At 32.9% G+C, this 14,182-nt stretch overlaps 1 protein-coding gene across 1 annotated transcript in view; it reads right to left on the reverse strand.

Annotated features, from left to right (window-relative positions):
* Positions 1-1,394: 1,394 nt before the first annotated feature.
* Positions 1,395-14,182, reverse strand: part of LOC128994335 (glutathione hydrolase 1 proenzyme-like) — a 45,177-nt gene continuing 32,389 nt past the window's right edge. The window contains exons 7-10 of the mRNA XM_054418803.1: positions 9,703-9,893; positions 4,710-4,950; positions 3,893-4,006; positions 1,395-2,896 (exon numbers count right to left, since the gene is read on the reverse strand). Coding sequence (XP_054274778.1) covers positions 2,744-2,896; positions 3,893-4,006; positions 4,710-4,950; positions 9,703-9,893 — 699 coding nt within the window. The 3' untranslated portion in view covers positions 1,395-2,743. The remainder of the gene's footprint in view (positions 2,897-3,892; positions 4,007-4,709; positions 4,951-9,702; positions 9,894-14,182) is intronic.

The raw sequence follows: 14,182 nt of genomic DNA on the forward strand, positions 1-14,182 counted from the left end.
ACTAATGTGAAACTTAAATCGACCCAAGTTGTGCAATGGAACCAAACTGATGATAAAAAAAATGACAGCAAACTTGATCGAAGCAACAATCAGTGATAAGTTTGGAGAAATTAGTGATTGTCAAAACCAGAAATTTAGAATTTCAAAACCGAAAACAAAACTTAAAAAATCGAATTCCAAATCTCAAAACCTAAACACGAAACTTTTTTAGTTACGTGGTCAAGGTTGCTAAAAATACAGGTAATAATAACATTTTCACTATGTGATCAAAACTGAAAGAAATTGAAATGAATGACACAAAAAATTTCAGAAGTTTTAAAAATAAAAGTTCCAACATTTTTATTTTCGAAACTTTTGAATCTCGAAACTTGCCGATCGAATCTGGAAACCAAAATTTTTCCAAAGTTTTGATGGGGTTGAGATTTGAGATTCGGTTTTGACACATCACTAGGAGAAATAGTCTTAATCCCAAGAATACTGATGATTTTATACGAATTACCCTTTGAATTCAAACAACTACAATTTCCTTTGCGTCTTGCTTTCACAATCACCACTATAAGACACAAGGGCAATCTCTGACTATTGCCGGTTTTAATGTAGAAAATGCATGCTTTCACACGGACAGCTGTATGTTGCGTGCTCACGTGGTGGTATGTACGCCTAAAAACTTATATTATATTTATACACCTAATGAAAAAACATAAAACATTGTTTATCCACTGGCAATAAAGTAAAATAAATATTCTATTTTTGTATTTGGTACACATTTTTATTATTTATCGTAAAGAACTAAAATAATCGTTGTTAGCGCAGCAACGCGCACCGTGCAACTGCTAGTAATTAATTATTTGTTGTAAAATGAATGCAATTCGGTGCATTCATTGAGTATTTAAATCTGATGTAACTTGTTGGTTATAAAAATTTTAATCATCCTTGCAGTTGTTTTAGTTATTGTTGTCGTATTTAATCCCATGTATAATTTGTATTGCCCTGAGTAACAGCACACCTGCACTCTCATGCATTTTTGTTGTGATCAATTTATAATTTGAACGGATTTAGCTATTTTGTTTATTTTAAGGCAATCTATTGTTTTAACAATAAACCCGAGACAGTGAATTATTTTAACAGCTTGGTGCAAAACCTAAATACTGGCATACATTTTGGATGTATTGTAGCAATCCATATTTGGGGCAAGCAACGATTCAACAGTTTTTCGGGTTTAAAAAGAATTTGGTTTGAGAACTTGCTCTGAAGATGTATTGCATCACAACTGAAATGGTCAGTAATTTTTGTTGTATCAACACATAAATAATTCATATGTGTAGATTTTATGTTAGTTTACCCACCTCTGAAAGTGATTTAGCTAGTTTAGGTGGCTTGAATTTAATTCAGGATTCAATTCAATTCATTTATTTACAGCCAAAACCATTACACATCAAGTACCATGCACAAAGAAACAAAGTTATACAAACAGTAATAGTTCATGCTCACACAAGAATCAATATACGTTTAAAACATAATTAAGAGTAAGACGTAATAATAAATAGTGCATGCATGATAAATAACAAATAAACTCAAACTACAATTATTAAGGCGAGATTGGTGGTTTTGAATTGGAGCAAAAGTAAACGTTTGAGAGAAAAACAAGCAATACTAAATACAATAAGTGAACAAAGATAAGTAGTTAACGTGCAAAAGTTATACAACTGATCTAAGAAGATGCATACAAATCATAATAATAATACTTCTAGATAGTGCATAGAATAGTAAGTAACAAGTAGACTCTGAAGAAAAACAAGAAGCAAGCGTTACGAGAAGATATACAAGAGGATATATCAGTAAATAATGCTAATGATATACAAATGATATAAACACAAGATGCAAAAGAATCATAATAAGCAAGACAAAATAATAATACTTCTAGATAGTGCATACAATAATAAGTAATGGGTAGACTCTGAAGAAAAACAAAAGGCTAGCATTACAAGTACAGGATCAACAGGACAAAAAGATTCAAATCTTCCATCGATTTAAATTTGCCATTTTAAATTTATATCGAGGCTCTTTCAATTTAGTGTATTGAACAAACCTAAGATCACAGTCACATTTGAAAGCTTTGCGTATTGTGTACATTAACTTGATTAAAAAGAGGCCAAAATGAGATTTGAAATTTAAATTGTTATCATGAAAATGAGTTACAAACTTATAAACTTATGATGGATTAAAATATGAAACGTAAAGAAATAAAAAAATTGAGGTAAACTATACTACCGGTAATAATTCATTTTTTATTACAAAACAATTTCAAAAAACACTTCTGATATGTAAACTGTTAAAATAGTTTTCACTCATTTTAGGGAAATCACACAAGTCCATTTAAAAATACTAACACTGCTGTTAAACTGAATGGATTTTAATCCGATAAAAATTTTTTCTATTAATAAGTGGTGTTTAGAAACTTGTCAAATAGCCAGGCACAAAATGTATTTTCTAAACTGAGGATAATAATAATCACTATTTCATGAATTATTGAAAAACAGAAAATTTGGGTTTTTTTATGCTTAAAAACTAGAATAAGCTATATGCAGTTCTGAAAATAAAAGTAAAAGAATATGGTTTATAAAATTTAAAAGAAAAGGAAAACATACGGTTGTGATAAAGAAAAAAATGAGACTATTACTATGAAAAACCTAACAAAAAAATTAAAAAATTAGGACCAGATTCAAACGATTAAAAATCTTCTTCAGTCTATTCCGCAAACATTACTACTGTCTTTACGAAAATCTGCGTTGGCGTAAATGCGGTCGTCTTTTTTGGCGATAGCACAAACAATGGAGCCTCTGGCTCCAAATCTGTACATTTTGTGACCAAGTTTTTCTAGGCTCTTGACTAATGGCTGAAAAATGCAAATTATTTTATTAATAAACTCTATTAATCTACTAGTGCAGTAAAGATACTTTAAGCCCGAGTCATTCATACAATTTTTGTATAGTTAACATAAAACATAAGAAAGAACTTTCTTACTTACTTAGGAACTTACAGATTTAGGTTTTTAGCTCTGTTACTTACAGATAAAAAAGAAAACAGATTACATCAGTGCTAACGTTTTTACCTAACCCGCCATGTTAAACTTCCCTATTCCAAGCGTGATGTATACAACTTCTTTACTTCTCTAGTGAAAAAACTCATTCGGTGAGGTAATGAAACACATTTAAATAACATTGAGTGCATAACTTAAAAAAATATACCTCTATGGAGCCAACGACATTCAACGCTAGAAATCAGCTGTGTGTTTGAATTTTGTTGTTATGTTTTGAAGAATTTTCCTAACCTAGCTTTTGTTTGTAAATGAACGTTTCTGTTAGAAGATGAGTGAAATGGATAGTAAAAAATATTGTTCGTAACCTCCTGTATATTGTCAGGTCAGGTGTGATGTAAAAACGCTCTTACTACACTTGTAAGGTAAATAGTATTTAGGTATTTAGTAAACTAAGCATTGACGCCTACTTGTTTTCTTGTCCATACAATATTGCATGTTCAAGTGTGGGAAAGTAAAAACGAATGCAGCAAACTAGAAACTATTGTAGAAAAGGAAATTGAGTGAATTAAAGTAAAACTAGTGTCACACCACTAAAGATGTAGATAAAGCAAAACCTAGCGTCGCAAATTGAAAACTAATGTCGCAAAATAAAAAAACCTAGTGCAGGAAGGTACTAAAAAAGTAAAACTAACTAAGACGAGTGCTGCAAAATGAAAGAGCGTACGATTCAGCTCCTTTACTTCTAATCAGTGCCGCTATTTTACAGGTGGCTCTTTTGTAGGCAACGTATTGTTTAAGTGTAGGGAAATATTGTTTTTACTCATAACAACCAAGCAAAACAAGGTTACTTACAGAAGTGACTCCGTATCCGTAGTCAAGCTCCATTGGATACAGCTGATGATGGAATCTTCTAGCATCCACTGCTTCTTTGATTGACTTTCCCAACCATAAATATTGTATTATGACCTGAAAAACAAATTAGCATTTTATCATTCTGTATAGGCTGGAATAATTACACTTTATCAAGCTCAGGTTGGCTGAGGCAATCCCTATAATCCCTCGCTGTGTCTCGCCCTCAGGTAGTCCCGGGTCCATCAGCAAACCTGAGCTTGATAAAGTGAAGTTGCTTTTAGTGATCACAACTCAAGACATTTTGTGTCCATATACAGTTAGATCTCCAAATCTCCGAATAAACTGGGACTGGGCCCCATCCGGATAGTCAACAATCCGAATAATTAAATTTTTCAAGGATTATCGCTCGCTGATCGATACAACAATAGACTTGTCATATAATGCACACGATTGGCACATATTTAAAAAAACTTTTGCAAAACTTATGACAGCTAGCCTGACCATACTACTGGATCAAATTACACACGGGTTGTACCAACCCTGTCGACACTGTCTATCCTTTGCGTCAAATAATGTAGTTTTATAGACAAATTTATATTTAGATTTAGTTACTGACAATGTATAATGCATCTTTGCATACTTTATGACGGATAAAAGTTTTGAAATGTAGAAAGTAACAAAACCAGGGTTTGGATCACTCAATAAACATCCACAACAATAAACAATAAAACATGTAAAAATGCCACAGAGATATTAAAAATAACGAATGTAAGAATTTTCTTGCAAATAGTTGTCAAACTCCGCTTCCCCTACTCACCCATGACACTGCGGTGGTGATATGGGTGCTCCCTGCGGCCCCAACGACCATCCGCACGTCTCCATTGCTGTCTACTATGATCGTGGGGCAGGTGGAGCTCATTGGCCGCTTGCCTGGTTCTATAAAGTTGGCGGGAGCCGGATGAACTCCATTGAAATGTGTCTCGTCGGGTATCGAGAAGTCATCCATCCCACTGTTCAGTAAGATTCCCGTTCTCTTTGATGTGATTCCTGCGCCAAAACTGTCAACAGATTGGTTTCAGAATAAATTTTCTGCTAATATACATTTCTTTCATATTTGCATTTTAAAATCAGAATATACATTTCCTTTGTCAGAGGTACAATATATTTTTGTGGAAATTTTTATAACATTCCTCCATTCAAAATATCAAATGGGGTACCCCAAACCAGTAATGTCTCATTTTTCAGCAACATGTTTGTTAGGCCTACCATTGAACTACTATATATGCAAAATGTAAGTGACCTGAAATAAAATACTGTATGTTTATTCGGCAAATTTTGTATGCAAAAAATTGCATACAGTCTTTTTTTAGGGAATTTTGTCTGCTATAACTTTTGTATTTAACACTTTTCAATATGACTTACAGATTCCGAAATAAAAGCGAAAGAGTCACACACATTAAGAGCCCTTCCCTTAGTCAAGCTCGACCCCACCCATCAGGACTTTTTATTTTCTTCAATCTAATGAACAAAAGGAACGTTTAAACAAATTTCCATTTCTCCGGGAATTGTTTCACCCTAATGGCAATTTTTTGTTTTATTTGACTGGGCTAATAATTACAACTGTGCAACTAAGTGGTCTAATTAAATTAGCACAAACAATGAATTTTAAATTTAAAAAAATTAACATGGGCTTTATGGGTTGCCATGCTGGTGACGAAATAACAACAAAATATAAACATAAAACAAATAGTATATTTCATACCTAGGGCCGAAAATGAGGTTTTGCCGGCTCGAGATAGTCTTTAAGTTCGAGACGAAGTCGAGAACTTAAATCGATCGAGAGCTGCAAAACCATTTCGGTCCGTGGTACGAACGCTATTTTTCACCACACTATACCCTATTACAACTATTCACCACTATAATAATGCACACTGATAGTCAACACAACTACAGCTTTAAGGTTATGTGAAGAAATAATTTGAGGAATTAGCAAAAATAAAAATAAATAGTTGCTAGGCAACGGTGACAATAACACAATTCTATTGCAATGCTATGGATTTTGATTGTGTATTTAAATGCATTCATGTTTTAAGTATGTAAGCGGACAACTGATTTTGCGGCCCCGGCCTGTAAAAACCTGCTCGGCCCCCAAATTACGATGACAGCTGGCATGGCCAGCAAAACGTAACTTTCAGCCACCAATTCGTATGTAATACAGCCAAAAACATCATAGTGTGGTGAAAACAAATTTAAGAGATTCCAATCACATGTTTTATTTACAGCTTGGGGTGAAAATAGAGAAGCCACTTTTGACCATAGGCAAAAAGATTTAAATATAGACTGTCAGCCATGCTATGGTTACCACTTGAAATTCCATCCCCATGTTAAAGTTGTCACCAGTTTTTAAATTATATTTGTCGTAGTTGATGTGAGCCACCAACAGATTGCACTGATCTAAATTACTAATTTTGAGTAATTTCTGTCGAATAAACGATGTTTTTTATCAAGCCAACTTTTGGAATGACTTATCATGAGCTATAGCAACTGTTATTACCCATCAATTTCGTCAGCAACAAAAAATAAGGTAGAAAATAGAATTTTAGACACACATTCTGTATGGCTCACACAATTACAACGTTTTATAATAAAAAAATGACGACAGCTGGTCCATATAGATGAGTTGATGGGATGTCTACTTTAGTATCCAATAGTCAATGCGTGTACATTACGTATTTTTGGTCGCGTTTTTGACTACTGGAAGACCACTAGTACTTATTTAATACGCAAGCAGGTTTTTTGTGACAATTACTCCTCCGAAACTACTGAACCGATTGAGATGTTTTTGATGTCATTGGAAAGAGCGTAACGTGAAGTCGTGCAGGAAACTTTGTTTTTAGGGAAATAATTAGAGAGTGAGGCCCTGGGGCCCTTTAAAGTTTCATATTTTTCCATAAGATTAACATGGGAACAAAAAATGTTATGAAACTCCAGCTGTTGTCAGAAATTAAAAGTGAGAAGAAGATCATATGTTAATTGTACACAGTCAATAAGTTTGTTTGCTAATTTAACGGTTTGCTACAAACATTTACTGACTTGGTTGAAATGAAATTACTATTTGAATTTGGGTTGGCATAAATATTACATTGGAAAAAAGCAAGAGAGCCGAGATAATTTGATATACCAAAAAGAAAACTGAATTAACACTGTGCTGCATTTCTTAGTAATCATTGAAAGAGCCGATTTGCAAACTATAGAAAAGATAGTCATAGAACAACACCAAGGAGAAGAAAAAGAAACAATGTTTTTTTTTATTTATAATCGTTATGGTGGACAACCTAATGAGGCTATGAGTAAGGCTATTTGTAGAAAACACTAAAAAACAAGATCAGCTTTTGAAAAATTATAAGATATTTACATGAAATGTTGAATATATCGATCTGCTTTGTACATCTTGAGTATTTCTATAATCTTTAAGTCGAATATTTTAAAGTCATCAGAAATTAAACTGTTATTCGTTTTAAAATAACGCCTGTAATACTTAACAATTGCTCGAATTCGGGACACTAGTTTTGTTTATAAGAAGAGATATTTATTTTTGTAAAGAAGCTAGTTATTATTTTTTTAATGGAATAAATGTTTTATTTTGTTTCTTGTCTTTAATTATTCCTAAGGCCATAAACCCAATTGTTTAGTTAGAAATAGGATTATTATTTAGGTATTCAAATTATTCTGGTATTATTGATACATAACAATGGAAGTTTAGTTGAAAAGTTTGAATGACAATAGTGTCAGGCTTAGAGAGAGAGAGAGAAATATAGAGCTAGAAGTTAGCATTGAGGTAGCGGCCGAGCTTATCAGCTGTTAGGGCAAAGGTGGTGGGGCAAGACAACTGGACTGCCGAGCCTACCTCCCCTACCTCACCCCTACACCCCCTGCCACTGGAAGGTCCTATGTAAGCAGGTGCATTAGGGGCACTAGTCTCAATCAATGTTGGACGTCGGACAGGTCACAAGGTAGATACTGTCATGGTTGAATCTCTACTATAACCATAAGTCACTTATAGTAGTCTTAGGCCCAAGGTGGATAGTGTCGGTAAGTAGAAGCTCAGGGTTGTTAGGCATACTAACTAAGCAACCCCATATCAGTGAGGGAATACCTCGCGGCGGAGTTAAGCTGGTTGGAGGGGTTATACCCTGCCACAGCGAATTGTGTTCAACCGGATTTGGACTACGAAATAAGGTAAGTGCCAGCTCGTGACCGAATAAGTCGCGACACTCAAGTTAGGGTAACGGATAGTTACCTTAACCTACAAATCAGTCAGTAGGGTCACGGGAAACATTAGTTACCGCGAAAATTCGATATCAAAGACCATATGGCCAAAGTCCAAATTCGATATCTCGAGGTGGGCGATGATGTGTCCATTGCAGGCGTACTTGGTTGCCGCGGACTGAGCTTAAACCTCGAGATATATAGGGAAATCAAGATTTAGGCTAACTTTAGACCCCTGGATGGTTGGTTAGACACCCATGCCCTGGACTATCTGTGAAATTTGTAGAAATCAAAATTCATCGTTAAGGGTAAAAATCCCTCACAGAAGTTTTCCAATATGCCCGAAGAGTACATTTTAAGTTATCGCCAATTAATGTTAATAAATGCGTAAAATATAATAGGCTTACGGTATGTCTAATTAGATTTTATACCAGTGGGGACTTATATAACTTTATCTAAGTATTATTTTTGCAAAGACATAAAAGTTAAAAGGTCAACAAGTGTTCAAAAAGCTTTTATACTAAACTACTACGACAATATTCAAGTGCCGCAAGCATGCAGATTGGGGAACGCAACACCCATCACTGTTGGAGCAAACGATCGTGGAGTGAACTTCAAGGTTATTCAAGGTTATTGTTCAAGGTTATTACATATTTAAATAATACTGATCGTTCATTCCAATGTGTATTCGATCCACTGTACAGTAAAATTCAAAATGAATATTTTTTACTGGTTAGTCTACTTCAAGAGCTGACTGTACTCGGTGGATCAAATGAACAGTGGAGCGAACAAACAGGCAAATAATTTGTAAAATTACTTTTTGGAGTGAACGATCGTGGAGTGAATAAAACATATTGGTTCGTTTAACTCTTCTACCCGACCAATTTTCATGATTGAGGTCTCAAATTGAAGGTATGCGCGCACAGATTTGCCATCAAGCATCGGCTTTAGTGATGGATCGGTACCGGTTCCTAGCTAAAATCGATTCTCTGTTCTCAGTTTTGGTACCATCAGTACCTTATTTTAAATTTTTAGGATAGGCTACTTTTATAATTAACAAAATGACCATATTTCAATTTTTCAGTATTTTGCATTAGTATAGGTCGGTCATACAAAACTTAAGGGATTAATAAAATAAAACTTATTTAAATAACCGAACACATTCAGATCACAATAATAACTTATATAGTGAGAAGTGTTAAAAATATTTAATTGGTGATGGGTTGATAACAAAATTTATTGATTCTCAAACTAACGCAAGGTGAACAACCAGCATAAAAATTATTTTTTCATAAGGTTTTTCTATGATTAAAAATCAATAGCTCCAGTATTGTTAATGTTTTTTATACATTATAGACTCAAAATAATCAGTAAATTATAGGCTTTATTTTGAGCTATTGATAGTTTGAATCGGTTAAGCTCAAGATACTGTATATTTAAAAATCATAATTTTGATTATTTATCAAATATGATATGTATTTTAACAGCGTCCTCTGGTTGTATATTTAAAAAAGAGAACATAAAAATTTAAGTCCACTCACTATTTATTAACAGTGCTAGTGACCGCCACAGCATCTCCGTCCGGCGCAAGGATACTGATGTGTGACGTGCCATGGTCGTCAGGGTTGTAGTACACGGCGCCATAGTGGGTGGCCTTATCAAACGTTTGATCGTCCTTGATCTGTGATCGTATATTGTTAATGTAGTCCTCAGACATCAGGTCGGCTAGTTGCTAGAGAAAATATACCATCATTAATCTGTTGTTTAAATATTATTGAAGGATGTGAACAGGTTATTAAAATATACCTACAAGGTTTTTTTGTTGTTGCAGATCTTTCTTAGGATGTTCCTTTAAGCGAGTTGACAAAGCTTTACAAATAAGTGCTGTATAAAAAAAATCACTTGAAGCAATTATTTTTGTTCAGTATTTATTAATTTTCATTATTTAAATCTTATTTTAATTATTCTAAACAAGTCAATCAAAATTAATTAACCAATGTTTATATTTATTATTATTAAGTTTAAATTACAATTAATTTCAATATTAAAAATTATCATATGTTATGAAATCAAATTCTATTATATCACATTGTATATCAAAGAATACTAGCTGTTACCCATGAGCTTCACCCCATTTGAATTCATAAATAATAAATATTAATAAAACTATTGATTTGTTAGGTTAAGCGGTTTTAAGCTGAAATAAACAAAACAAAATACAGTAATAAAAAATAAAAACTAGTGGCAATAGCTCCTATATACAGTGTGGATGAAAAGTCCCGGAACTGTTAAATATATTTGTTACCAATATAGATAAAGTAATGATACTTGGTATATGAATAATAGCTATAAATGTCTACTGTGTGACGGCCCCAAAAATTCCCAGACCCATTACATATCAGCTGGGGAGGTTTTTGCTACACCCTCAAGAAACCCTGTCAATACCGTCACAAAAGCATTGCTTTATTTCAAATATAAAAGAAGGGTGTGTAATATTGGACTGTTAGTGCAGTAAAAATAAAAGAAAAATTTCATAAACCTAAAAAAATTAGCACAACCGGGGAATTTGGTACAGATGTTGGGTGTACCTTCCTTTTGAACATACTAAAAGTCCCCTAAAATTTAAGCTGTGCTACGGCCGCCATATTGGAAAATGGCGGCATATTTCTGTATTTTTCGCTATAGTGACTTTATTATTAGAGATACAGGAAAAAGCTAAATGTACAAAATGTAGGTCATCTAAAAATATACATTTTTCGTATTTACCATCTTTCTCTAAACCCAACGGTTTTGGAGTTATTTGTTATTAAGTATATTTAGTTTTTTCTATTTATCAAAAATAGGCGAAACACATATGGAAATTGACCGTTACTTTCAAGGATTATGATAATTTATCCCATTTAGTTAAATAGTGTGATACTATAAAATCTTAAAATTTAAGCTTATTTTATGAGTAAAACAACTCTGCCTCAGCAAACCTGCAGACTCAGCAAATTTCCATTTGATTGGATGTTTTATTAATTGTATTTAAATAAAATTAGATTCAACAGGTACCTAGGTTTGCTGCTACAGGTAGGTTATTATAGTGTGTTTTTTTAAAGTAAAATATCAATACCTTACTATAAAATAATTAATTTTCCAAGTTTGATCATAATAAATCTATAAACAAACAATTAAATAATTCATAATAATAGCATGGTAGCTTAAGATTTACAATTTACAAATTACTAAAAATATGGTGATTATTCGTCACGATTCGAATACTAACCGAAGGGGGTTTCAAAAGGAGATGAAGCAAGTAATTTAAGTACTGTAATATTAACTCGTGCCAAGTATCGGAAATATTGTATACAGTGAGGAAATCAACCATATTTTGTAAACTACGCAATAGTCATATTAATATTTTATACTCATTATTACCCATTTAATAAATTAACATTTTAATATTTTGATGGCACTACCACTATCACTCTGATATCAACTAAGTGGGATGAATAATTGTCGTAAACCTTGAAAGTAACCGTCGATTGCGATGGGTTTCAGCGATTTTTGATAAATAAAACTAACTATACTATACCAAACCTAATTAGTCACCAACATGAACTAGACACGAAAAACACCCTTCCAAATTTACAATGGGATGTCAAGTATAGTTAGTTAGTGTGGTGGTGCCATCAAAATACTAAAATGTTAACTATTAAATGGGTAAAAAATGAAGATAAAATATTAATATGACTATTGCGTACTTTACAAAATATGGTAGATTACCTTACTGCATACAATATTTTCTGTGCTTGGTACGAATTAATATTACTTAAATAACAGGCTCCATCTCCTTTTGAAAACCCATTTGGTTAATATTCTAATCGTGACGAATAATCGCCATCTTTTAGCGAATTTCCCTATAGGGAAGTAGCTATTACCGTAGGTCTCATGGTAAGACCTGGGCGCGGGACCGATTTACTTTTTCATTTTGATGTCCCCAGAGGCCAAAAACACTAATCGTTCAAATTCATATATATATATATATTTATATATGTGTCCGTTAGCGCGATAACTCGAGCAAAAATGATCCGATTTCGATGAAATTTGGTATAAACGTGTAAACCTACGTTTATTCGAACGAGTTCGCGAACCAGCATGATCGGACTATGGTAACGGGGGTTTACGGGGGGTATTATGGGGTAAAAATGGGGTTTTCCCATTTTTGACCCTAAAAATAAAAAATTTTGCAATTTCTTTTTAAACCGTTTTGTAGAGCTTAAAAAAATAAATAATTTAGTATATTGAAGCGCTGTTGTATGCCTAACGGTCACGGAGAAAATTAAAAAATAGTGTAATTTAAAATTCCCATGTTATTCTTATGGAGAAAATGAAAATTGTTGTAGTTTACTTGTTTATGGATATATATTGATAAAATTTGGCAAATTTATTTATTTCATCCTATACTATTGACATATAGTAAAAAAACACTTTTTACCTTTCCCGTAGCAGCAAACCTAAGCACTCGTTAAATCTAATGTTATTTAAATAGGGGATAAAAATATGTCTTATTTATGGAAATATTTGAGCAAAAATGTAATAAGACGAGTTGAAATTCGCTTAGTCTGCAGGTTTGCTGCGGCGGGGGTATTTAGTAAACACAACCAAAATTTGTATATTACCCCAAAAGTGTATATTGGGGTTATGTAATATTGTATTATTGTTTGAAACAATCTAAAATCGTTTAAAAATAACTTTCAAAGCGGACGCAGACTGTTGCATTGTTGTGGCAGACTTAGGCCGCATGCCTCGGCATACACTACATCTAACCTCCAGCGGTCACGTATTACTAAAGCTGCCATACCTCAGCTAATATTCATTCAATCTTACAGATTATGGTGTCAATCGATTTGTAATTAAATTGTCTTAAAAAAGTTATTCTTGTAAATTTTTTGTAAACTCAACGGTTTTTGAGTAATTTAAGAAACAAAATTTTAAACGGCCGCCATTTTGTTTTATGAATTTTAAAAATGTTCATAATTTTTTTGTAGCTTTGTCTAGTTGTCACAAATGTTTTTGCAAAGTTTCAATTTCGTATCTCTTACCATTTTTAAGAAACAAATTAATAAGCGAAAAAAAACAAAATGGCGGCTGTGTGAGTACCTAACTAAGGACTTCCGGTCAATTTAAATATGATATTTGGATTTGTTTCTTACCCAGGAACAATACCCTAAAATATCCTACACGAATTCTGAAACACCCTGTATAATAGTAATTTGTAGGGAATTTTATTCTCTATCAGAATATTACCTTCCACTTTGGTCGATTTCCTCACCATTTCAAAGTTATTTGCAAAAACGTTGAGCAACCTCCCAATTTATAATAGTGAGAAAATACTGAACTAAATATTTTGTACAATTAAATCTACAACTCTACAGAACCGATTTTATTAATTAATAGGTCATTGGAAAGCCTAATTTGTGTAGATTTGCAAATAGTTATGAAAGTTTGATTTGTTTTTATTTACTAGGTAAAACCCGCCAAAGTCTGACAGTTGCTGTTGAGGTTGCGAGCAAGACGGTTTGACTATAAATCGATCATAAAGAACTCCATTTTTTTTTTAACTTGGGTTGTTTGTGATTTAGCAGTTGCTGTAAGTGCGTCCGATCTTAATAATCAACAATTCAAAGGGAAGCTGGCATTTCACAGAAGGTTCTTAGGTCAAAACAAATAGAATAACGTAATTAGTATTGAGTAAATATGTAAATATGTAAATATGTAAATATATCAGTAGTGTGCTTTAGGTAGGATTATTAAGATTGGAATCTTAATAATCATAACTCAAATGAAAGCTGATATTTCACTAAAGGTTTTTAGACCAAAACATATAGGGTAATGTAATTATTAGAACTGCTGAAATACATCTTTAATTGAAGTAAAAAAAATCAAATTTATATTTTTTGTTGAGTAATACATTAGATAAATTAATAATGATGCTTGATGACAAAATGCTTGCATAGCTTTATTTTAAGACCAAAA

This window comes from Macrosteles quadrilineatus, unplaced genomic scaffold, assembly GCF_028750875.1.
Source record: "Macrosteles quadrilineatus isolate MER2022 unplaced genomic scaffold, UCM_ALF_1.0 Scaffold_1__1_contigs__length_201487025, whole genome shotgun sequence".
Lineage (NCBI taxonomy): Eukaryota > Metazoa > Arthropoda > Insecta > Hemiptera > Cicadellidae > Macrosteles > Macrosteles quadrilineatus.